The sequence below is a fragment of the Mixophyes fleayi genome, chromosome 4 (genome assembly GCF_038048845.1).
Source record: "Mixophyes fleayi isolate aMixFle1 chromosome 4, aMixFle1.hap1, whole genome shotgun sequence".
Taxonomy (NCBI): Eukaryota; Metazoa; Chordata; class Amphibia; order Anura; family Limnodynastidae; genus Mixophyes; species Mixophyes fleayi.
Window position 1 is genome coordinate 149,533,905 of NC_134405.1, and position 25,349 is coordinate 149,559,253.

Genomic DNA, 25,349 nt, shown 5'->3' on the forward strand with positions numbered 1-25,349 from the left:
GTGTGTGTGTGTGTATCACACATACATGCACACATACTATATGGACTGTATTGGCATTCTATTAATATATAATACATATACTTTAATATGGAGTTAGTCCCCCTTTTGCAGAGATAACGGCTTCCACTCTTCTTGGAAGACTTTCCACGAGATGATGGAGTGTTTCTGTGGGAATTTGTGCCCGTTCATTCTGTAGAGCATTTATGAGGTCAGACACTGATGTTGGACGAGAAGGCTCGCAATATCCATTCCATTAAACTTTCTCTATACCTGTACCCTTTCCTGTGTGTGCACCAACCTTTAGATTTTCCAACCATTTATTTTCGTTCTTGGAATGTGAGAAGATTTTATTTTGGCTTAAATAATGATGCTGCCATGAGATGCTAGACTTGTTTTCATCTGCACATCTCGGTGGCAGCCTCTACTCTCCTCCTTTCGATTACTTTTTCCCCCCTGATTTTACTTTTTATCCTTACTTCTGACGTGCCTCAGCCTTTCTTTCCCCACCTGAATTCCTTACCAAAACCAATTGCAATGTGGTTCCTTCGGTCACCTGTCCTTTAAAAAAAACTTACTTGAATAGACTCGGAGCTCCTTTAAATACTCCACTATCCGCTCCGGAAGAGGGAGCAGTGTGACAGTGAGCAGGTCATAAAAAGCACTGTCTTGTACACTGAAATGTTCTTCTGATTTCATCTGACCTTAGCACTGGTACCTCCAATCGGTGTGACTGCAAATAAACATCACTTGCTTCAAAGACCTGCTTGAAAATATCTTCCATGTTGAAAATCCTGTGACCTACAGATTAGACCCATAATTTAATCCGTTCCCAGCTGTTTCTGAGGTTTGGACCCAGCTTTTCCGGTACCACCGCTCTGCCTGCTACCCAGCAGCTCTGGTCAGTGTGATAAGCCAGGGGGGATCCATCCACAGCAACCCTGATCCATAGTAAGAGGTCAGGAGTACCAGCCCAGGTACACCAGTAACGGGGTACACTCGCATCATCAGTTACCCACAATCCCGGTACTGGATGCCAGTAAGGAGTCCAGTGATGGCAGCATTTGTAAGCCCCTCCTACTGAGGGAAGAGGGTGCACTTGGGATAACAAAAGGGAACGGTGGCAAAGTAAGCTCAGCTGGGTCCCAGCAGCAACAGACAGGGTGGCATCTTGTCACACAGCCCCATACCATTATCCCTCCCACACCAAACTTCACAGTTGGCATAATGCAGTCAGGCAGGTAACGTTTTCTCGGCATCCGCCAAACCCAGATTCGCCCATCTGACTGACAAACAGAGGAACAGAGAAGCGTGATCTGGCACTCCACAGAGCACGTTTCCCTTGTTTCACAGTTTAGTGTCTGTGTGCTTTACACCATTCCATCCGACGCTTGGCATTGACCTTGGTGATGTGAGGCTTGCATGCAGCTGCTCAGGCCATGGAAACTCATTCCATTAAGCTCCCATCGCACAGTTTTGGTGCTTACATTAATGCCAGTGGAAGTTCAGGAACTCTTAATCAACAGAGCGTTGGCGACTTTTACGCACCATGTGCCTTAGCAGTCGTGACTCTGTGATTTTACATGGTCTGTTTTTCCTAAACGCTTCCACTTTCTAATAATATCACTTCCAGTAGACAGTGGAATATCCAGCAGAGATGAAATTTCATGAATCGTCTTATTGCAAAGGTGGCATCCTATCACAGTACCACACTTCAAGTCACTGAGATCTTCGGAAAGACCCATTTTATAATGTGTTTGTGTATATATATATATATATATATATATATATATATATATATATATATATATATATATATATATATATATATATATATATATATATATATATTTATAAATTTTATTATATAGCACCACCAATTCCGCAGCGCTGTACAGAGAATATTTGTCATTATATAGATAGATGTGTGTCAGTGGAAGTCCATTAAACATATATACGCTAACCAGAATGAATGACAAATTGATTGAAAGTTAACTTGTAAAATTACAATTATACACTAATCTGTTCATATTTACATTAGGCAAATACAAAGTAAAAATAAACTATAGGTTTAGTGTGTCTTTTAATCCATGTAAGGGTCAAATTAAGGTCATGTAAAGAAAAATACTAAAGCTTTTTAAGTTCACAAGGCACAAAATCTAGGGTGGCTAAGGTTATGCATACATTGACATGGAAAACATACATTACACAATGATTTAGGACAAACTAAATGCCTACAGTGCAGTTTTACAAAGGCTTCAAAAAGTGATTATATATAAGCTCAAAATGCCACTGTTTTAAAACTGTTTTGTGGAATTTTACAAAATTGGCAAATTTTCTGGCAGAATAAGATATGGATGTAATAATAACACATATATATATATATATATATATATATATATATATATATATGCATCATGTCATTAATTCACTGTGCTAGGCTGTTTTTTTTTTTTTTTTTTTTTGCACCTACAACGTATATTCCTGGATATAATACAAAGTATTGTAGGTTACACTTTATATTGAATAAGTAAATACTTGCCATTTGTGGTATAATTTATAAACACTTCGTTTACAAAATCCCCCATTCCATTGGTGATTAGAGCATACCCTTTCATTAAAAACCCACTGTTCAGTAATATGTCAAAATTTCTCTTTTTCACCTTCATATTGTTCCCTTCTTTTTCTGTCTGTTGTCGGGGCCAGCGGCAGAACTGTGAGCATCCTAGGCATTGTCCCCCACTCCTCAATACTGCTTACCTTAGTAGTAGGAAGGAAGCGTATGGCATCTCCTGCTCACTTCACTCTGGGAGTGTAGCACTGGGCAGTGACCCCATAGTTCAGGGCCACTCTTCCAGACCAGCACTGACATTAAGGAGCAGTAGTGGATAGTGTCACAGGTATAAAGTTGTCATCTGCTTCTTTCAGCAGCTAGCGCTCCATGGTGGGGTGTTGCCAGGGACATTTGAAAACACTGACTGAGTGACATTATGTAACTGATTTGGGGTCTATTTATTTTTGGGTCGCGGTAACCATATACTGCTATTTACCATACCGGGGGTACTATGGTAGCTCCAGTGAAGACATTTCCCTTCTCTATGAAGACTTTTTTCCTATTCACCCGCAGGAGGAGGAAGTAGCATGTGCAGCTAATGTCAGTGCATGTGCATAGCTTTTTGACCCATGAGGGATCCAGTAAAGCCAGAGAGGCTTCAGTTGTATCCCATGTCAGTCAAGTAACACCATCCTGAGCTTTTTGCTGCTTAATAATTTGCCTAATACCACTATTCTCCCCCCCCCCCCCCCTCCTGTAGAGTTCTATGGGGACCTTGGCAAGTGCCAGTAAATCTCTGATTTCTCTGGTGCTAACCTTCTTTTGTTAAATAAATTTAAATATAAAGAGTATTCTGCGCTACGGAGTAGCGCAGCATACTCTTTATTTTTAGATTTAACACTTTGCAGTAGAGATGGGCGAGCTCGGTTCCCCGAGAACCGAACCCACCCGAACTTAGGCTATCCGAGTACCGAGCTGAGCAGGCTCGGTACTCTCCCACCCGCTCGGATTCCAAAACGAGGCCGAACGTCATTGTGACGTCGGGGCTCGGTTCTCGCGATACTTAAAAATTGTAAATACCCGCCTCCACAGCAGTCCATCGCCATTTGACAGAGGGAGAGAGCAAGGTGTAGTCACAGGCTGATTAGAGCAGGGACAGACAATACAATTCTGATTCCAATTCTGCTAACAATCGTTAGAGAGGAGGATAGAGGATTTGCATTAATATTTCTGGCTGTCAAAAGTAGTATCTGTCAGCAGATTGAAAAAATAATTTGTAGCATTACAAGTGCGTTGGTCTCATAATGGATTCTAAGCAGTCCACATATGAGCAGAATCAGCAACCAGGTTCTGTCACCAGTCCTGATGGTAGTGTTCCCAGTACGTCATCTGGGAAAGGCAATGTCAAACTACAGTCTTTTGAAATCAGTCAAAAAAACACACACCAAATTTTTTTTTTACCGTGTTGAAGCGCAAAAGAAGTGTAACTGAGGAAAAATTAAGTGCCGATAAAAAAACCCCAATTGCCAACATACCATTCTATACACACAGTGGTAAAGAGAGAATGAGGCCTTCACATTTGTCTATTAGTGGCAGATCAAAAAATGTTACCGAGCCTACAAGTGATGCAAAACTACTGTTATGGGTCAAAGCCGAGCTGCAAGATAACAATAAGGCATTAGAGGATAATGTTTGCTCTGAATCACAAATGACACCAATCCCTGTGGAGAGTCCATCCAACAGTGGGATGTCTAATTGTGAGCATTCTGTTAGTGTACCCATAAAGAGGTGTCAGTCCTGCACCAGTGGCAGCAGTTCTGGCACGTGACAAGAAAAAGGCCATTGTCATGCCAGGCCATAAAACCAAAAAATCCACTTATGTGTGGAATTATTTCTACCCCAATCCAGACAACAACTGTATAGCCATTTGTAGTGTATGTCAAGCCACAATCAGTCGAGGGAGGGACCTTAACCATCTTGGAACCTCGTCTATGTTATGCCATTTGACGAGAGTTCATGGCAAAGTGTTGGGAAAAGCTGAAAGTTCTTCCAAAAAAATTACAAGCAGTCCATCATCAGCTAGGACCCTCCGCTCACCGACATCCCGACGCTCACCGACATCCCGACGGCTACAAAATACACCCACCACACCATTCTCATCAATATCCTCAGTAGCGCTCGGAGTTAGCCCTGCATCCCAATTATTAAGGCTGGATGACTCCTGCACTATTATTAATTCCTCTGAAGAAAGCGTTGGTCCCACTGCTGCTGCTGCTGCTGCTGTTGGGGGTCAATCGTCAGCCCAGAGGAAGGCCAAGAAAAAGAGCAGTCCTACATTTCAACAATTAACTGTGAAACAATCATTTGCTAGGGGAAGCAAATATGACAGCAGTCACCCAGTCGCCAAGCGAATCACAGATGCCATGGCTGCCATGTTAGTGTTAGATCTGCTTCCAATCTCCACAATAAACGCAGCTGGTTTTTCACAGTTAATTGACGTTTTGTGTCCGCGTTACAGAATTCCATCGCGACACCATTTTTCCCGTAAAGCTATTCCACAACTATACCAAAAAGTGTGTAAAAATGTAGAGATTGCGCTGAAAAATGCCATTCTGCCCACTGTCCACTTAACCACAGATATGTGGACAAGTGGAAGTGGTCAAACCAAAGACTATATGACTGTGACAGCCCACTGGGTTGGTCATTCACCTTCACCAGCAGGAACAGCAGCAGCATGTACACCACTACGTAACATTTGTCACAGGCAGGCCACTCTCTGTATCACCGGCTTCACTAACAGGCATACAGCTGACAATTTGTTACGCAAACTAAGATATGAGATTGATACATGGCTTATACCACTTGGACTCTCCCCAGGATATGTCATTTCTGATAACGCCAACAATATAGTGCGAGCATTACAGCTGGGTGATTTCCAGCACATTCCCTGTTTTGCTCACACCATCAACTTGGTGGTGCAGAGCTTCCTAAGAAGTAACCGTGAGGTGCAGGAGATGCTTTCGGTGGCCCGTAAGATTTCAGGCCATTTCAGGCATTCAGCCACAGCATGTAGGAGATTGCAGCAGCTCCAAGAGCAGTTTAACTTGCCCTGCCACCAACTTAAGCAGGAGGTGGTAACTAGATGGAATTCCACCCTGTACATGCTGCAGAGGATGGAGGAACAGCGCAAAGCCATCCAAGCGTATTGCACAAGCCATGACATTGGAAAAGTAGGGGGCATGTATTTCAGTCTTGCATAGTGGGGAATCCTTTCAGTGCTGTGCAAGGTGCTGAAACCATTTGAAGTTGTGACGTGTGAAGTGAGTGCAGATTCTGCTAGTTTGAGCCAAGTCATTCCTTTAATTAGACTATTGGAAAAGCAGCTTGAGAAACTGAGGGAGGAGATGAAAGCAAGCAATTCCGCAAAGTATGTTGGCCTTGTCGATCAAGTACTTCATTCGCTTCACAATGATCCTCGAGTTATTAAGATCTTGAGCTCGGATCAGTATGTTTTGGCCACTGTGCTTGATCCAAGGTTTAAGACCTACATTGAGTCTTTGCTTCAAAATGAACGAGATGTGAACTTTTGCAAGGAGCTATTGCTCAGCAAGTTGTCCGCTGAACTGGGCCTTGGCTTGACGACATGTCCTCCTTCAGTTTCTCAAGCAGCTGCTGCTCGTAAAAAATAGAATTTTCCAAAAAAAAGCAGGGAGGACGCAGAGGGCAGACCAGAACAGTTTAACATCTGGGCTGGTTTGAAGGATTTTTCTGAAAAATGTGTGACCTTGCCCAGAGAAGCATGGTATGAATACTATGACCTCATTAACTGTTCCCTGGTGTAACATAGAGTGTAAATACGAGTATAAACATGCAAAGGATGGTGGAGGATTACTTTCAAGAGGTAGTTGATATGGAAATGTCACAGTTCCTTTCCTTACTGGGAAGAAAAGCAGGCCATTTGGAAACCCATGTACAAACTTGCTTTGCAATACTTAAGCTGCCCACCCTCCAGTGTGCACTCTGAACGAGTGTTCAGCACAGCAGGGAACTTAGTCAGTGATCACCGTAGAAGGTTACTTCCCAAAAATGTGGAGAAAATTCTGTTTATAAAAATGAACTACATCTTCCACGAGGAAGGCCTTTACCATCCAAGCACTGACTGTTCTCTAATGGCGGATTCAAGCGGCGATGAATTGATAGTCTGTGATGATGACGTACACACTGATGAGGGTGAGGATGAAGCTGAAGATGATGACGATAACATCTTTTTAAAACTTTCTATGTAAGTGTAGGGTGCAATCTATCCCCAAAGAGGAAAGGGACTTGGGGCATTTCCATATCACGTACCGTCTTGAAAGGCTGCTGTTTGGGCAATTTCTCCTTAAGGGTAAGGTGTCATAGACAGAGTGACCCCAAACTGGCTTTGTCCATTTCTCTTAATATTGTACTGTCTATAACGGCTGAATTTTTTTGTATTTTATACAAGTGGAGGGGGGCCTAGAGAGACCGAAACCAAACTGGCTTTGTCCATTTCTTTACATATTTAAGTATAAGTGTAGGGTGTAATATACATCCAAAGACGATGGCTACATTGCCAATATTCATAGATGGAGAGGAAGACAATCTGGTTTGTGTGTAGAATTAATGAAGGCCTACCAGGAATTAAACTGTTTTTTGGATAATTTATTAGCTTTACAATTACATTACTTATCCTAGAAACAAGTGGAGCACTAAATTTGGTTATTTTAGGGCCAAAAACATTGATTTTTTTAATGAAAAATAGCAAAACAAAACCAAAACACGAAGGTAATCCAGATCCAAAACCAAAACACGGGGGTCAGTGAGCATCTCTACTTTTCAGGAACATTTGTGTGGTTCCCTTAAGAGGAAACAGCAGCAGCTGAGAATTGCGCAGTCCACCACAGGAGCAAACGCAGGATTTGTAGAGAGGGGTTTCCACACCACACTGCCAGTGGGCGTGACCAGCATCCATGGGGGCGTAGCTATAATTTTAGACAGTGCTTGGCTGCTCTCGAACTCTTCCTATCCCCATAATATACATGGGCAATGCTGCATTCAATGCTGTTAGGTGCACGCAGCTCTCCCTTTTCAAGCAGAGCTGTGTGAAGCGGGAGCAGGGTCCAGCCACCTCAATTATACAGTGCCCCAGCCTTGGAGAAGGCTCTACAGGCACTAGGAACCCCCCCCCCCCCCTCCTCTCCCCCCTTGATTTGCCTATGGCTACAATCTTCTGCCTAACCTCCTCAGACAATTCTCTGGCTGTCTTTCTTTTCTCCATGCTCACTGCAGAACACACACATTGACATAAACAGGACTTGGAGTCATTTTCTCTAATCAAGCTTGTTTGAGTTATTTTTTTATAGTGCAGGTACCTGTACTCACCACATGATCCTAAGTGACGGAGGAATCAGGAATCACCTGTGTGAAATCTAATTCTAACTACTTCTAAAAGGTGTAAATAATTTTGTCCATCCCAAGTATGGAATTCTGATTGCAATAAGCTACAACTTAGTGTGATGGAAAGGTGTAACAGGATGGACTCATGCAAGCATCCCCTGATTAGTAGATAACATGTACACAATGATCACTGTTCTGCAGTACTAATGTGTGTCCAGCAAAGAACTGGTTTTAACTAATCTCAGGAGGGAGAAGAGGAAGGTTGGATTCAGAGTGTAATTAGGCAGCCAACGAGCAGATAGCTTTAGCTTTGACTAGAACGTGATAAAAGCTGAAAATCCTGAATACACTGAGGGGTATATTTACTAACCTGCGGGTTTGAAAAAGTGGAGATGTTGCCTATAGCAACCAGATTCTAGTTATCATTTATTTAGTAGATTTTACAAAATGACAGCTAGTATCTGATTGGTTGCTATAGGCAACATCTCCACTTTTTCAAATCCGCACTTTAGTAAATAAACCCCAGAGTGTTATATAACAACGGGTCACGACATTTCTCAACAATTAATTTGTATTCCACAGTTAAGTACCTATTATTTTATATGTATATTCAGGCCTGGCGCTCCCATTAGGCAAGGTTAGGCACTTGCCTAGGGCGCCGGGCTCTGGAGGGCGCCACATAATTCTAAAATACTTTAAAACTGTGCGGCGACCGCTGACCATACCTGTCACGGCCGCCGCACAGCATCAGATGGACGGGGAGGGTGCTGTATACACTACAGCACCGCCGCAGACGCTTCTTTGACAGCGCCGCGGCTACTGTATAGGACATTGCCGCTATAGTGGCCATTTAGTTAGCGCAGGGGGGGGGGTTTCTGGAGACTCAGAAACTCCCCCCTGCATGTGCCACTGCACCATCTTTTATACACTTTTTATACACATCTTTTGTTAAATAAGAAAAGGCAGTGAAAGAAGCTTTTGCTGGTATTTACGTCTGCATTTTGGCTCTTTACCGCTTGTTTAATAGACCCCTCAGTGTTTAAGTGCCCCCTAACCATTGGCACCCTAAGTAACCGCAGGTTAAGACTTGCCTAATGGTAGCGCCTGCCCAGGTTGAAGTCCCCTATGGACTCCAGTATTTGTTTACTTGCAGGGGCATTCCATATTTCTGCTAAGATGTAAAACCAGTACAAGTGAAGTCAATGTTGAAATGATATCCACGGTGATTTCATTTGTAGTGAAATAATGCGGCTTCCATACTATACGAACAACAAGTGCTGCTTCATATCTCAGCAGGAGCAGCAGCTGTAAACCAGTGTCTGGTTGAGTGTGGCTCACAGGCCAGCAGTTGGATTGGGCCGTTGTAAAGTTCTTGCCAATCACCTCTGAAATACATTTTTTCATTCATTACTATTGTGCCTTTATGAGTAACCCATCTTCCAGGGCTGCAGTTCCCATTGACAGGGCTGTTTGTGGAAGTAAAGGTCACACAGTTTGCTCTGTAGGACAGCATGTTTGTAGGGTTTCATCATTTTGTTTAAATTCCTTCAGCTCCATACTAGTATTACAATATATGCATTGGTGTCAGTACAGTTATTCCTCTTATGTAAACTGCTGAGTATTCCAGCACTGGCCCTTCTGATGGGCATTTGCTTATAGACACAGTTCACGTGGTAAAATGTAGACTGTCCTTGGTACATTACAGGTGTCATCATGAGAGCTTCGCTGAACATATTTATAATGTAATATTTTTGTAATTTCAATGTTCTTTACCAAATATTAACATACAGAAGACACAGACTAAAACATGTACTAAGAATTAGTTCTCATTTGTAGAATAGAATGTATTATACTTTTAGTATTGGACTATTTTTGAAAAATTCCCAGGTACAACTATTTCCAGTGACAATTCTTTAGAGACTGGATCAGTCAGTCTATTGTAAATTAGGAACAGTTGGCAAATATGCACCAATCCATTGTTTATCCGTTTCTACATAGGTGTGGAGATGCCATTGTGCTCTGTGGTGAGCTATGTTGTGTGGAAAAATTATCCTTCCTAGGGGACACAGTTTAAATATTGATAGTGCAACATTATGTTATTTTCAGTACTTGTCTGCTTGTAGCTTTGTGCCAGTACACCATTTATCCAGATAGGTAGTTGAGAAGCATGGTATGAATACTATAACCTCATTAACTGTTCCCTGGTGTAACATAGAGTGTAAATACTATGCTGTCACTATTTGTTTTTTCCCCCCACTATTTTGGATTTGCAATGTAGCCACTTATTTGAATGCTATTATCACTTTTGCGGCAAAGAAACAAACACACACAAAAAAACAGATTGAACATTTTGTCTTGGTTCCATTTAGCATAGTCCTCGCATACCGCCAGGGCCGGATTAACCCTAGGGCTAACTGGGCTACAGCCAAGGGGGCTTGGGCATCCAGGGGGCCCTTAAAAGTGCTCAACAGCATTATTGATCGGTCGGGCAGGGTTGCCCCCGGCCCGATCAATGCTGCTGAGCACTTTCACTGCGGTCCTTTCCCGGCGCGCTGTAGTTATCTTACTGAGGAGATCTTGTGAGTCTCACTCTCACGAGATCTCCTCAGTAAAGAGCGTACAGCGCGCCAGGGAAGGACTGCAATGCCAGGAGAAGGAGGTAAGTGCCTCGGGGGCGGCTCGGATCGGGGGGGGGGGCGGCGTCTCGGATCACGGGGGGGAGGGGGGCGGCGGCGGCTCGGATCACGGGGCGGGCCTCCATTCCCTTAATCCGGCCCTGCATACCGCTCAGCTTTTTGTTACGGACAGTTTCTCCTTTGTTTGTTTGTTGAAGTGCTTTCTTTTCACCGGTAAACTGAATGCGTTAAAAACAGTAATGTGTTCAGACTTTTAGCGCTGAAGATCATCAAAGTGGTAAATGTATGTATGGTGTAATAAGAATTTTATTCTTTACTTACAGTAAATGGTACTCTTTGTAAAACATTTCTTGGTTCAGATTGTTGAATTAGCTAATTTGTGCAATTTGTGGATGGGTGAAACGCTGCGTTAAAACATTTTCTCTATGTACTGCTCTTAAATTACAATATCTTTATCAGCGTTTGCCCCCCCCCCCCCCACACTTCATGATTCAATGTATGACGGGGTGGGTAGGCTTGGTTTTCATTTACTTGTTCTTTTCATTTTAAAACATTTTTTTGTTCTTTTTCATTTTGATTGTGTTTACTACTGTTATTCATTTGACTATATAGATTTTTCCATTACTGTGTTTTGATGCTGGGAGTAGTATTTTTTTGTCACTAAGTGGGGGTATATATGCTGGTATGACATACCGTCATTTCTCCTCCTGCTTTCATTGTAAAACTATCAAATTCCATTCACTTACATTTCCATAGCACCTCTTCTAAATATCCTCTTTGACCACTGTTTGTCACTAGTCACTGAAATAATATTGCAGTATATTGATCTTATCAGAAATTGGGATCTCGACCATGTTTAACCATTCATCCATACTTGGCACAAGCGACAGAATAATAGTTTAATTTAACCCCACACAAAGGTGGCAAAAGCGAATGAGATCCGGATATTTGACACACTGGCCGTATCACTTGTAGCTTCACTACAATCAGTGCGGTCATCTTCCAAGTGGTTTTTCACTGTACCTGATAATGATCCTATTGGTTTGTGTTGTCAGTGCAGTCTTTTAGGAATATTGAACAATTCATAAACACTTCAAATTATATTTTTGCAATTTACGGCTATTTCAACACCATAACTGTATTAAATCTGTGGACTTTCAAACATATGAATTTAAAAAGTATTGAAAAAAACTGTATAAATGTCTCTGAATGCTAGAATGATTTTCTTTTTAATGGATTATTTTAAGGTGTTTGTTAAACTGCTAAAAAATGTCACTTCACTCTCCAGATGTTTTCTCTGTTTTACATGGTTTCTCTGGCAGCCAAGCAGCAAAAACATGAATATTAAAATATTGTGTTAAGACTCCTGTTGCATCAGTTCACTATAGGTAGAGTCATCCTCAGTCCTCAAGGTTCTCAGTTTTACTAACTTAACTTGTAGCCAAGGCCAAATATTTACCACGATTCCAAATAATTTTGGTGCCAGTACAGACATAGAAATTTGATTTAATAAAGGATTTTTCAACCTTCAGATAACTTTAATGTATTCGTTTGTAAATTCTCTACTGCAACTTTTACAAATACTGCTTTCTTTTTTTCTTTCTAGCCTACTTGTTTACGAGTTAGCCATGTCTGTATAACTACAGGACACAGAAACATTAACGTGATCTATTTTCCCCGGGATGCATTTTTCTGCTGCTGGACTTGGCATTGACTTTGCAGGCAGAGAATCGTTTGTTTCAGGGTTCTATTTCGCTTTCTTTTCATTCCCCTAACACAGTGATTGGAAACCTGGCCTACCTTGGCATACCTCCCAACATTTAGAGTCCTGAAAGCGGGACAGAATAAGCCACGCCTCCGTTTAGCCCAATCTCTGCCCACAAATGTGCAATTTAAAAATGCCACCCACTTTCCAATAAAGACTCGCCTCTTTTGTGACACCCGAATTGGAATGTCCCTCCAAAATCAGGACCATTGGGAGGTATGTCATCAAGCATGTATTATTATTGACTAATTACATTACTAATGTCAACGTGACGTCTAGAAACAATATCTTACCCTGTTGTTTACAGACATAGTTGCCAACTACCAATATCTCAAGCTATCATGTTGCCCTCCCCCTTCCTCTATCCTCCAGAAATGACCCAATCACATGTGATTAAACGCATCCACTTCTCCCGCTGTCCCTCAGTGTGCACACACCCACTGTTCTATATACCTCTCCAGCTCATCCGCGCTTCTCTCTGGTTCCATTGGCGGTATCATCACATCGCAGTCCACGGTTGTCACCATCTTTCAACCGACTTCCAAGGGAAGGAGAAAGAGATGCGATTTCTGGGTCCTCAGCCAATACAAATGCAAGTGCAACCCAACAACTACCACAGAGATGAGATTGGGCACTACGATGGCCGTCCCGGAATTACATTACCGACCATATTGGAAAAGTGCATTTGCATCACTAAGTGTCTGTTGCAAAAGGCTGGAAGTAGTGTTTCTGTTGTATGGTTCCAAATATTAGTGGCAAATGATTATAACTAGTGCAACTGACATTTACTTTGTTGTCCATCGCAAACCCCTTTCCTCACTTAGGACAAACTGTGAGCGGGACAGTCCACTGAAATCGGAACTGTCCCACTGGGATCAGGACAGTTGAGAGGTATGGCCCACCAACATTCAAAAGGGCTGCACAGAAGGAGGGAGAGCATATTGCACTACCTTATCCTCTGCTATGCTGCATGATATCCCTGTGTTGCGTGGAAGACGTCACGTGATGAGGAAGTCAGCAGGTGAAGGTTCTGCGACCAATGGCTACCTGAGGGCAACCTGTTGCTCATCACTGCCCTAGGACAGGACACACTGCTCTGCTCTCTGCCACGGATTAGCTTTGTTTTGTATCTCACAGCAGCGAAAATAATCAAATCTGTCTGTCTTTATCTATTCTCATTTATTTATATATTTGTGTACCATCAGCATACTCTGCAGCGCATTACAATGCTGAGTATTACAAAACAGACAAAGAGGTCAGAGGGCCCTGCTTACATTGTATAGCCTGATAATTGAATCAGATAGGCGAAAAGCACATAAGGAAGACAGAACGATAATGCAAAAAAATCAGGAAGCCTTTTATAAGCCAACAAAGTAACCATGTGGATATGAAAATCCCCTTTAATGGCTCCTACTGTATATGCTCGTACAAAAGTCTTATTGAATTATATAGATCTATTTACCTGACCATACCAAGCTCTACTATATTTATTACTAAGGAACCTAATTGTAAAATTATCTTTTTGCTCAATAATTTATCAATGTTTTAATTTTTCAGTGAAACGTTGGAGGGAACCAAAAGAAGAGAGACGTCCGTGGAGAATATGGTGAGCAGTTACTTTAGAGCAAAGAATTGTTTATTTTTGTTTTTTTTATAAAAACATCCATGGCCAATTGTGATTACACACATACAGGATCATTCAGCAGTTTGGTTTAGTGACTGGATAACATAGTTGAGTCAGTTAATTGCATTTTCTATTTTGCCCCCATGAAATCTAATCAGTAGGAGTTGGGCCTTATTACTTTTTTTAAAAGACTTTTTATTTGGGACATTTTGGAGACATACAAACAGGAAAATATAAATATGAGAAAGTAAACAGGCATGTTCTATTTATTTTTTGGTGGTGGTGGAAGGGCAGTTTGTTTGTTTTTTTTTGTTTTTTTTTGGGGGGGGGGAGTGTGGATTTTGTTGTCATTTATTGTCACATGAGAAATACATTAGGATACATACATGAGAAATACATTGGGAGAACTGGTCATAGAAGGGGCTTATTTCTTTGATAGAGGTAGTGGGAGCAGGGGGTACTGCAGAAGTAGTGTGTTGGGGAGAGCTGTCTTTGTCATGCAAGATATGAACCAACCAGACACATTTTTTTTAACCCTTTCACCATCAATGGTTTAGGATTTGCCCCACACTTATGTGGCCACGTGCTTTGATGGTATTCTAAACTTTGGTAATTGACTGTAGCTCGGTACTTTAGAGAGCTGGGAGCACTTGGCACACATGGCACTAGCAATTGGGGGTCCTTCTAGTCCACCTGATTACTACCTAGGCATGCAGTTTCAGTCCTCTCCTAGAGAACGCTATAAAAAGCATCATCTTGGCACCCCAGTGCAGGCAGGAAACCTCAGTGACTTGCTAATGTATACTCTGACATTGGCTGGGATGTCTTTACCATGCTTTAAAGTAACTAAAGGAGAAATTGCAAACAAGTGCACTCTGGCCATCCTCCAAACAAGCATACATGTGTTTTTTTTTTTGTTTTTTTTAACTTGACTAAAGCACAAAATGAAGCCCTATCTGTCCAGAAACAATAAATAATCTAAAATTAAATGGACAGAGTAATTCATTAAGAAAGTAACTTGCAAAAAAGGAGGTGCAAATTGTTTTGCACACCAAAGTACAATTTTGGCACAATCCCTTAGCAGAGAAAAGGTAAATGGGCGATATTTGTCTTTTTAGGCTTTTGTTTGTCAAAGCTGCCCCCGTTCAGTGTTGTGACTTGTTTGCAGAGTGCAAACTTAATTTATTTTTATTTTAAATACTAGGTGTTTTGACACGTCTAAACAAGCTATTGGTGCTCTCTTCATTCATTTTACAAATGTCTTCCTGTCACAACTGACTGAAGAGGATCCTTGTTCATTGTGAGTATCAAATACTGTCACCATTATATATTAAACTGCACTATATATATATATATATATATATATATATATATATATATATATATATATATATATATATATATATATATATATATATATTATGTATATGTATGTAAGAACGAAGAAGTAGCTTTCACTGATGCCTGTGCAAGCTTTGCACTAATTTTTACAGACAGTCGCACTAATAATAAGAGCAAATTTTAGAAGAGTGGATCTATTTAACAGCCATAGGTATTATCCAGTTAAGCCAGCAGAATGACTCATAGCTCAATGTCACCCTCACAAAATGGATGATGAAGTCATCCATTTTTGTGAGCTGAACTAATATGCAGCCTACTAATTTTCTAGGAATTAGTGACATTTTAAGCCCTACCTGTCTAATATGACAGGAATATTAGTGCGGTACTGATTATTTGTGTACTATAGGCTTCATTCTCTGAATCCCACAACATGGCTGCTAACATAGTATGTAGGTAACTGGTTCTTTTTATTGGTGAGCACACAGCTTGCAGATTAAAGGGGATAGATGAACTATATTCCGCCTCTTTCATTCATAGTCTGTGTCTTAGAGTGTGACATTTGAAGATGCACAAGTTGATATCAAGATGAAGTGTTAACCAGTATATTAATAGTAATTGTGGGTATGGGTGTAAAGGTTTGAACATGCATATCCAGTAAGTTATGACAAGCCTGATCTCTTACTGTATTTTACTCTGTGTACAGGGCAACGGCTAAGGATGGTCCTGAAATGTAGCTAAAAGCCCCTGAGCCTGTGGCCCTCCTACATGTGGAAGCACCAGTGTGCCCTGTTTCATAGATATTGCTAAATGTCTGCTTTTGACAATAACCGCTAAACGGGACATTCTGATGCTTCCATCGGCAGAAAAAGCCAAATAGCTCTGAACCTGTGTAGCTTATTAAGGTAACATTGGTGCCACCTAGAGCCTTTGTAGGTTACCACTGGTCCTGACTCTACTTATGTGACAAACTAACCACTGTTACGTTCGCTTTTAGCAACAAACTATTGGGGCAAAAAATCATGTCCAAATGCTTGGAATTATTCCTTAGGTAGCATAATTCTGCAGATGATTCCAGGCAGTGTGTTGAAAAGTGATGCCTATATTTCCTCTATACAGGTACCTTATGCATTTTTTACTGGATGCCACACTTGGAATGCTGGTCATTTGGCTTTGTGTGAAATTTGTATCGTTAATCGTAGAACGGCGACAGTGCACATTACTTGTGTTTGGTGAATATGGTAAGGATTTTGTTATAGTGCGTTTAAAAATCTACAAAATGCACATATTAGTACCATTTGCCTTATTTTTAGACCTAATAATGCAACCAAATGACAATATCTGTAATTTAAAGACCTGACACTGCTATTAAAACCACCTGTGCCACTTTAAAACAGTTATAAAATGTATAATACCTTATTTTTAGGTGATATTTTGTATACCTGCCTAAGTTCATAAATCTCACAGACTGTACATTGTACATGGCTGGCTCGGACTTGCAAAACTGCCAGAGAGAGGCAATGAGACATAAGAGCCTACAAGTCTTCATCATTTCAATACAGACACCGCCCCAAGGGAAAGGAGCAAAACTTTTACTTACATTGAAAGACTATTGTAATCTTTCTTTACACATACATTGCTGTGCAGATTGGGATTTTCATTTTTTGATTACAGGTCCACATTTTAGATGCTCACATTACTTTTACAAATATTTATGGTGGTTTGTAGAAGGGTGTGGTGTCATTTACAAAATGCTATTTGCATCCAACTTGACCAAAATTTATTTTTATAATGTCTGGACCTTGTACGCTCCAACATGAGCTTTTTTCAGAACTTATACTAACCTGCAAAATTCTTGTTTAATTTTAATGTTTAAGGTTTTAGTGTTTTGTTTTGCCAAGGTATTATCTTAGATTTGTAAGGTGCCACAGTGCTCCGCAGCGCCGTACAGTAGAGAAAACAGTACATAAAACAGGGACATACAAGGTATACAAAACGCAGACATGAAAACAAAGGATGTGAAGGATCCTGCTCATTAAAGAGCTTGCATTCTAAGTGGAAGGGGGCACAGCTGAAACAAGATGAGCAAATGTGGTTCAGAGTGGAGATTGGGACAGTTGTGAGGGTGCATTATTGTGAATGGTATTATCGGGGATAAGGTCAATTCTAAAAAAAAAATAAAAAAAAAATGGGTTTTCAAAGAGCGTCTAAAGATTTGAGGGTTGTGGGAAAGTCTGATTGAGCATGGTAGGGAATTCCTTAAGTGGGGAGCAGCATGGGAGAAGTCTTGTAGGGAGTAGTGAGAGGTGATAACCATAGACAAGACAAGGCGCAGGTCAGAGGTAGATCTAAGAGAATGGGAGGAGGGGTATTTTGATATGAGATTTGAGATATATGAAGGGGTGGTGGTGTTGAGGGCTTTGTAGGTAAGGGTGAGTAATTTGAATATCATTCTGGAAAGTGGTGCAAAGATGTGGAGCAGTGAGAGAGGAAGATCAGACTTGCAAGTGCATTTAAGATGGATGGAAGTGTGGCTATATGGGTGTTGTGAACGCAGGATAGCAGGAGGTTGCAATAGTCAAGATGGGAGATAAAAGAATGTATAAGATATTCAATGTTCTAAGTAGCTCTGTTGTAAAATACAACTCCTTTCTTAGGTTTAGCAGTCCTTTGTTTGAAGATGGCTGTTTTAATTATCTGGGTTAAGAACAAATCTTCTGATTTGAGATTCCTCAATTCGTTCCAAAACAACTGATCTAAACAAGTAGCATGACCTCCTCAATCTTTAAGTTCCTCCATTGCCGCTTCTCTGTATGTATTGGCCCTGGTGTATGTTTCTTGCAATAGGAAATTGAGATTGTTAGCGCCACATGTCAGGCTGATTTGATGTTTATAAATCAAGTTTTTTGATTGTTTATATAATGTCAATACATAATGCAGAGCTGCAAAAATTATAATTATATATGTATATTTATATTTGCACAGCATAATGTTAGGAACTCCCAAGTCAGTACAGTGAAACTCGGGAACTACTCAGAAGGCCAGGTGTTCGCTTGAGCCCCTAGTGGTGGGGACAGACTGGGCTGCGGGCCGACCGAGGGTCGAGTAGCGTATACTGACTTAAAGGAGTTTCCCAGGAGTGATTGGTGAACGGTATATAAGAGAAATCCAAGGTCAAAAGGTCACAGGCACAGATGCAATATCCAAGGGCAAGCGAAGGGTCAAACTCACAGGCAAAGAAGCAAAATCCGAATTCCAGGCAAAAGGTCAAGGTCAGAAGAGAAGGTTCACAGGTCAAATAACAAGCAGGGGTCAAACACGGGAGGTCAAATCTAAGGTAGCAGGAACCTAAACGGATAGTACAAGCAGGCAGCAGGACTGAGGACAGAACGCTATAACCGGCAGTGAGGCTGCAAACCTCACTGCCTTAAATACCAGTAGTGGCCAATCAGAGCCTAGCTCTGACATCACATGGGCAGGCTCAATCCTGCCATATTAATCAGCCCACAGGCTTGTGGGCGCTTCTGCGCATGCACCCGGCTGTTCCCAGCTGCCGGGACGCAGCGCCCTTGTAAATGGCGTCCGACCGTTGCCCTGGCAACGGTCGGGTCAAAGCAGGAAGTGACGTCCCGGTTGCCATAGCGACGACTGGGACGCCTGCAGAAAATAGGTGAGAGTCGCGGCGGTGCCCGCGGCCGCCGCGACTGCTAACACATAAAGATTAGACCTGTTTTGGGCTATGGTTTAGAAGTAGATGATGATTATGATTATATATTAAAACTATGGGCTTTGTTCCTTTTTTTGGAGGGGGGGGGTCCTTAAAAATTGAAACTTGTATATTCGTATTATTTTAAGCTCTGTCTTCTTTTTTTTCATGAAAGATCGTACTGATTTAAACCAACAATGCAAAGTCTCATTGAGAGGTATAGTTGTTTTTCCATTAAATGTCCATCACATCAATCGTCTCAATTTATGAAGGGGTTAACACAGGAAAAGTCAAACATTTCTCCTGGATTAACCTACTTTTCGTTGCTTACCGCAGTACCCATAGAACTCCATGGGGACTATGATGTTAGTACTTTACAAAGCAGTGAAAAGCATTGCAATTAATCCCATCACAGGGTGGCCTTACATGTTCCTATAGGGTCTAGGTAAGCCCGAATGGCTTCCCATGATCCCTTCCAGTAAGGTCCATATGTGCCTGCGTGGACTTTAGCCATGCATGCGCATTTACTTGTAGCATTCACACTCATACATTCATAATAGCAGGGGTCCCCAAAGTCATTGTAGTCTCCCTGTTTTATTGCAAACAAGTCTCTACTGCTGGGGCTGATTGGGGATTTAGGAGGAGGCTTTTAATTATTTATTGATTTGAGCTTTTTTCATTAATTCATTGGGGTGTCACACACATACACTGGAAGCACCATTAAAAGGAAAAGTTTAGATATTATTATTTTTTTTATAAAAAGTACAGGCGAAAACATGTTTTAAATAAATTGAAATAGCTGAGTTCTAAAGAAAAATTCTGTTTAACAGATTAGATATTGGGAGACAAGGTATTCCTGTTTTTTTTGTTTTTTTGCTGGGGGTTTCTAGGGATTTTGATCAATTTTAGAAAAGGTAGGAAAATCAACCTTTACAGGCTTTATCATTATGTACAGGAGAATCTAGTTTTCCCACAAGAGGGCACTGTTGTTCCTTGTGTTCTTGCAGACAATCTCCATACAGTAGTTCTGTCCATATGTGTTTATAGGTGCAGTCTTCTTCTATTGTTTATTACTTTATGAATTTATTAATGTACATATCTTGAAATTAACAGTAATTAAAAGCTGAATGATTGTGAATTACCAATACTATTATACTGCCATGTATTATTAATATTATTATTCACCGTTATTTTTATAGAGATTAAATATTTTCTGAAAAAAGCTGAGTAATGTAATCATTCACATCAGTTGTTAGTCTATAGTCCCTGCCACACGAACTGCTTCTTTTTCTGTAGATTAAATTGCTGATCCATCAATTCTCATTTTAATTATCCCTGTAAAACCGGGAAATGAATAAAGATGGATAAATGTTAGACCTCTCTGAACAATGGCTTCATGTACTGGTTTTCAAATTCTGTTCACTCATTCCCATTACATTTTTCATACAGCCACTTCTAAATTTACATATCACCACTTCGACCACTGCTTCTGAATGTATGATGGGATTAACCCTGTATGTGTTTGTCATTTCTGGTGTTAGTGACTTTCTATCATAAGCATGGTATAAATAGTTTAAACTGGGAGAACTTTGGTGGCACTTATGGGAAGTCTATATAACCAGGACAGCGGTGATACAAGTATTGCCGCTTTCCTCCTAACAAAGTAAAAAAATGCTTTATTGGTCAAATAAAACATTTTCCTTTTTTAAATATGATATGATATGATTTATTTTCTTTCTACCGTTTATAAAAACATATTTTTTATTATTATTTTTTTTTGTTTGCAAATCTGGAACTAGAAACCAAAGTCTGAGCATTTCCAGGTTATTATAAGCCCGGAGAAAGCCTATGGCCTCTACCACTTCCGGCAAATTTACTTAAACAGGGCCCAGTTTCAGAATCAGTAATCCGTACAATACTAAAGAATATGGAAAAGATTTGTGTCTTGATTACTTATTACAAGATGGACTTGTTAAAAGTCTTGCCTTAGCTACACTAAACGTACAGGTATCCTGCTAGATACCAAATTAACCTCATAATTTATACATTTTTTTCCAAGCAGTAATAAGGATCTGTCCTTCAGTCAGACCTTTTGTGGCTCCATGGGACCTCAATCTAGTCCTCAATATGGTCATGGTTGACCTCTGAACCAATACAATAAGTACTGGTGAAAGGGTTGACTTGAAAAGTGTTATTCCTAGTGGCAGTGACTTCTTCCAGAAGAATTGGGGCGTTACAAGCACTATGGTGCAAGGAACAACCACAACCACTCCTGGATATTTATTCAGCTAGAGTAGTGTTGAGCCAATCCTGCTTTTCTACAAAAAGTAGTATCTACATTCCACATCACTCAAGAGGTAGAACTATCTGCTTTCTTTCCACAACCTAAGGATGACAATGAGAAGAAACTGCATTCACTAGATCTGGTCAGAGCCATTTCTATATTCTGGTTTAGACACAGAACTTCAGAAAAACAGAACTGTTTGTGATACCTGCAGGCCATCAGAAAGGATATGCTCCTTTTAAGCAAGCTATGTCCAGATGGATCAGAGAAGTGATTGGCATACAATCATAACAAGAGGTGTGGGCAGTACTGAAAGCCCATTCAACGCCAGTGGTAGCGACATCTTGGGCCAAGAAGATAAGATTAGACCTCTACAGGAGATATTTAATTGCTGGCGATGTGGAGCATGGACATTAGTGCTGCGCACATTGGTAGAAATCTCCGCTCATTTTCCCTCACACCTCTATGGGATACAAGGAAAATTGAACAGAGATTTCTGTCAGATCTCCACTCGCAGACATTACGGAGACACCTCACGGCTAGTTGAATTTCCCCCTATGACTGACTTATGCAAGGCCGCAGGATGGACATCTTTCCATACCTTTTTTTAGTCCTTATCACCTTGATGTCATCGGGAGATTCTCAGTTTGGCAGACATGTTCGTCATTTTAAGTTACTAAATAAATTATTTGTGCAACATACAAAGGCTAATTGGTTCTTTATTGCTCTCCTCTTCCCCCTCCATATATTGATAAGGTAAATCCTATAGTAAAGGCTGTCAGTGAAGAGGAAGAATGGGAATTATCTCCCGGTTAGTTCCATGTCCTCAAAGTGCTCCATGGCAGCCCAATATATTTGCACCCCGGTTGTTTTATATGTTTCAGATGGCCGCTTGGGAAGTGCTCAAAGGACATGGAGAAAGTGGAGGAGCTGTCTTATATACTTACAGGGGGACATTTTTGTTTGACCACTCTGTAGCTAAACAAAATGGAAGCAAACTCCTAGTAAAGGCTGCCATGGAACTATGAGGAAAAAAATTAAGAGATCATTTTTAATTTTGTCCTCATGGATTTTCTGTGGGCAAACATAATATAATCCAAATTAGTATGTTAATATATTATTTAAATGTATAACTGAACCTCAGTGCTATGTCATGAAATAACCAGCAGAGCGCATAAAACACTAGGGTGTGGTAGGGCGCTTGTGAAATTATTCTTAAGTCAAATTTCAATTTTGACTGTTTTGTTATGAACCTTATTTATCTGTAGGTAAAGCTGAAGATCATGTAATTTGACAATCTTTACTTTATATCATGCTAATAGCTTTACAAGTTTACATTGAGCTGTGTTAGTCTTGGGAAATCCGCAGTTTGTTCCATAATACAGGTTTCTACTCCCCATGTCAATAATTCTGTATTTATAACAGATGTTTGAAGGTGGGAAAGGATCCCCACCGAATTGCTACAAAGGAGGGATTTCCCAAGTGCTCAATTTCTTAAACTCCGTTTTCCTGTCACACCTAGGTCAGTAATGTTAATAGAAACACATTACTGGTGGTTTGTTGCTTTTTGACATCTAAATGTTGAAAGAGCTGTTTTTTTTTAATTGTTTGAGCAACCTTGATGTCACAGAAATGTCCTGTTTGTCGGTTTTAAAATGTGGCTGCCTAAATTTTATTTTACTTGTCGGCTGGATTTGATGCCTTTAAATGTGTTAAGGCCAGTGTGCAGTAAATGAATGATATTTATGTAATGTCCCGGGCTCTTGTTCAGTGAGTGGACAGCCAGTGTATTAAAGCAGATGTGTAGACACAGGCAACTTGTCTCCAGAGGGAGGATGTGTGGGATGCTGTTAGCACTGTTGTCATGGAAGGGTTTGATATTTCCATAACAGATTTTTCCCACGTTCTGACTTGGCCAAGTTAGTTTTCTGTTTCAGGATATGTGGCTAAAGGGAAGAAAATAAAATACAAACAGTTACAGACCATTTTTTATTAAAAGGTGTCAAAACCACTACAATATACAGTATTTTCCATCAGAAACTGTCTTTCTGTGCCAAAAATGTTGCTGATCATGTGGGAGCCTAAAACACTGAATAAGTGACATAATGTCACTGATTAATTGTATTTAATGTCCCCTCCGGCGCTTCCATATTGACCACTGGTTGTTGACAGGGAGGAGAAGCAGCTGTCGGCTTAACCTGTGAAGTTGCTGCCTGCTGCTCCTCCATGTCCATATGATATATACTGGGATTGTGGCGCTGGGCTATGATGTCACAATCCAGCATCACACTCCCAATCTGAGGAACAGGGTCTGCTGCCTCACACTTCCTACGTGCTAAGGTAAAAAACAGCTGGGAAATATGAGTGAGCATCTCTAGGGTGCTCACAGAGTTTACCAATGGCCCTGACCATGTTGTTTCTGATCATTCACAGCTTTAAAAATGAAACTCATGAATAAATTGCAGTGTGTACCTCTGTGGCCCCCTAAGGTTTTTATGTTTTCATTGGTGCTGCAGTGCATTTCTTACACTCCTCTTGTTCTGGTCCAGTGCATCTATAGCAGGGAGTCGCAGTTGAAAACTTGCATGCATCTGAATGTGAGCATGTTTTAAATTCAATGTGATATGGTTAAGAACAGTTTACACATGTGCAAGATGAAAACTTCCTGCATATTAATTTTTATTTTTTTTAACTCAAAATAATTTTTATAAAATTTTCCAGAGAAAAATGTATATAGAAGCAATCTCAGTTTAAATGATAGGTAAACGCATAGGGTATCAGTCACAAATAGACATCAAACCATAAAGACAAGACATGGGTAATTACAACCTACAGGGGAGAAGCAAGGAGGAGGGGGGGAGAGAGGAATCATCACCAGGAGTTTTTCTTGAAGGGGAGTCAATGGAGTACATGGAGGACCCTGCGTTTGATAAGTCAAGATGAATAAAGAGAAGTTCTAATGGGGGTTAGAGGATGAGGCCGCAACCATATGAGTAGCATAATAGTCAGACAAGATAAACCACTTCATCAGGTGGGAAGACACTGAAGTAGAATACTTGAAGCCAAGAGTTTCCATCGTATAATTATGCTGGGTCTTTGGTATAACTTTGGAGGAAGGTGGTGGAGAGGCCGGGCTCCCCAGTGCTGAGCAATAGCCGCTCTAGCAGCAATTAAGATATGACCCACAACATCCCAGTAGTGAGCAGGGAAATCAGGAGGATATAGATTGAGGAGAGCCAAAGTTGGTTGTGGTGCGATAACTAATGAAGTTACTTGTCAGATTAGTTCAAACATGTCATCCAGTTTTAGTTTTGGGACAGGTCCAGAAAACATGAAATAGGGATTAGGTGTCCCCACACTCTCTCCAACACAATTGGGATACCATGGGCCAAATTCTATGCAATTTAACTGGGGTGTAATGTAGCCTGTGGATCGTTTTAACGGGCATCTCTGAGTGGTAAATACATTTTGACATTGTGTATATATTCTTGAAAATATGTTCCCAGTCTTACTCTGCTAGGGGGTGACCAAGGTCAGATTCCCATTGCATTTGGGCTGGCAGCTTACTGTGCTTGGGTGCTGTCAGGAGACACTGGTACCAGGCTGATATGCCCCCAGCATGGGAATGTGATCAAGATCTTCACTAGCAGTGGGGAAGGGCGGCGCTGTAATATGGACTTCTGCGACTGGATCCAGTGTCGTACCCGGAGGTATTTGTAGAAGTCAGACACCGGGATCTGGAAGTGCTCCTGAAGAGAGGAGAACAATACCAAAACACCCTGCTCTAAAGGGCCTGAGACCCTATTGACTCCCTGGGAGGTCAAACTTCCTGCATATTCTTAACTTATATAATTATTACATACAAAATTCATAGTTGTGTGCTTTGAACTGTATTAATGTTGTGCCACCAGTTCATATTATGTCACACAGTATTACAAACAAAGCTTACAAACTATCCATTTTGCTGATTTTGTGATAAGACCCATTGACTACAGTTAAAACTTGTTATGTGTCTACATTATTCTGG

The 25,349-nt window shown here is 40.8% G+C and overlaps 1 protein-coding gene across 1 annotated transcript in view; it reads left to right on the plus strand.

The window, feature by feature from the left end:
- LOC142152212 (store-operated calcium entry regulator STIMATE-like) overlaps positions 1–25,349 on the plus strand; it is a 77,017-nt gene that overhangs the window by 27,729 nt on the left and 23,939 nt on the right. The window contains exons 2-4 of the mRNA XM_075208591.1: positions 13,928–13,976; positions 15,199–15,294; positions 16,452–16,573. Coding sequence (XP_075064692.1) covers positions 13,928–13,976; positions 15,199–15,294; positions 16,452–16,573 — 267 coding nt within the window. The remainder of the gene's footprint in view (positions 1–13,927; positions 13,977–15,198; positions 15,295–16,451; positions 16,574–25,349) is intronic.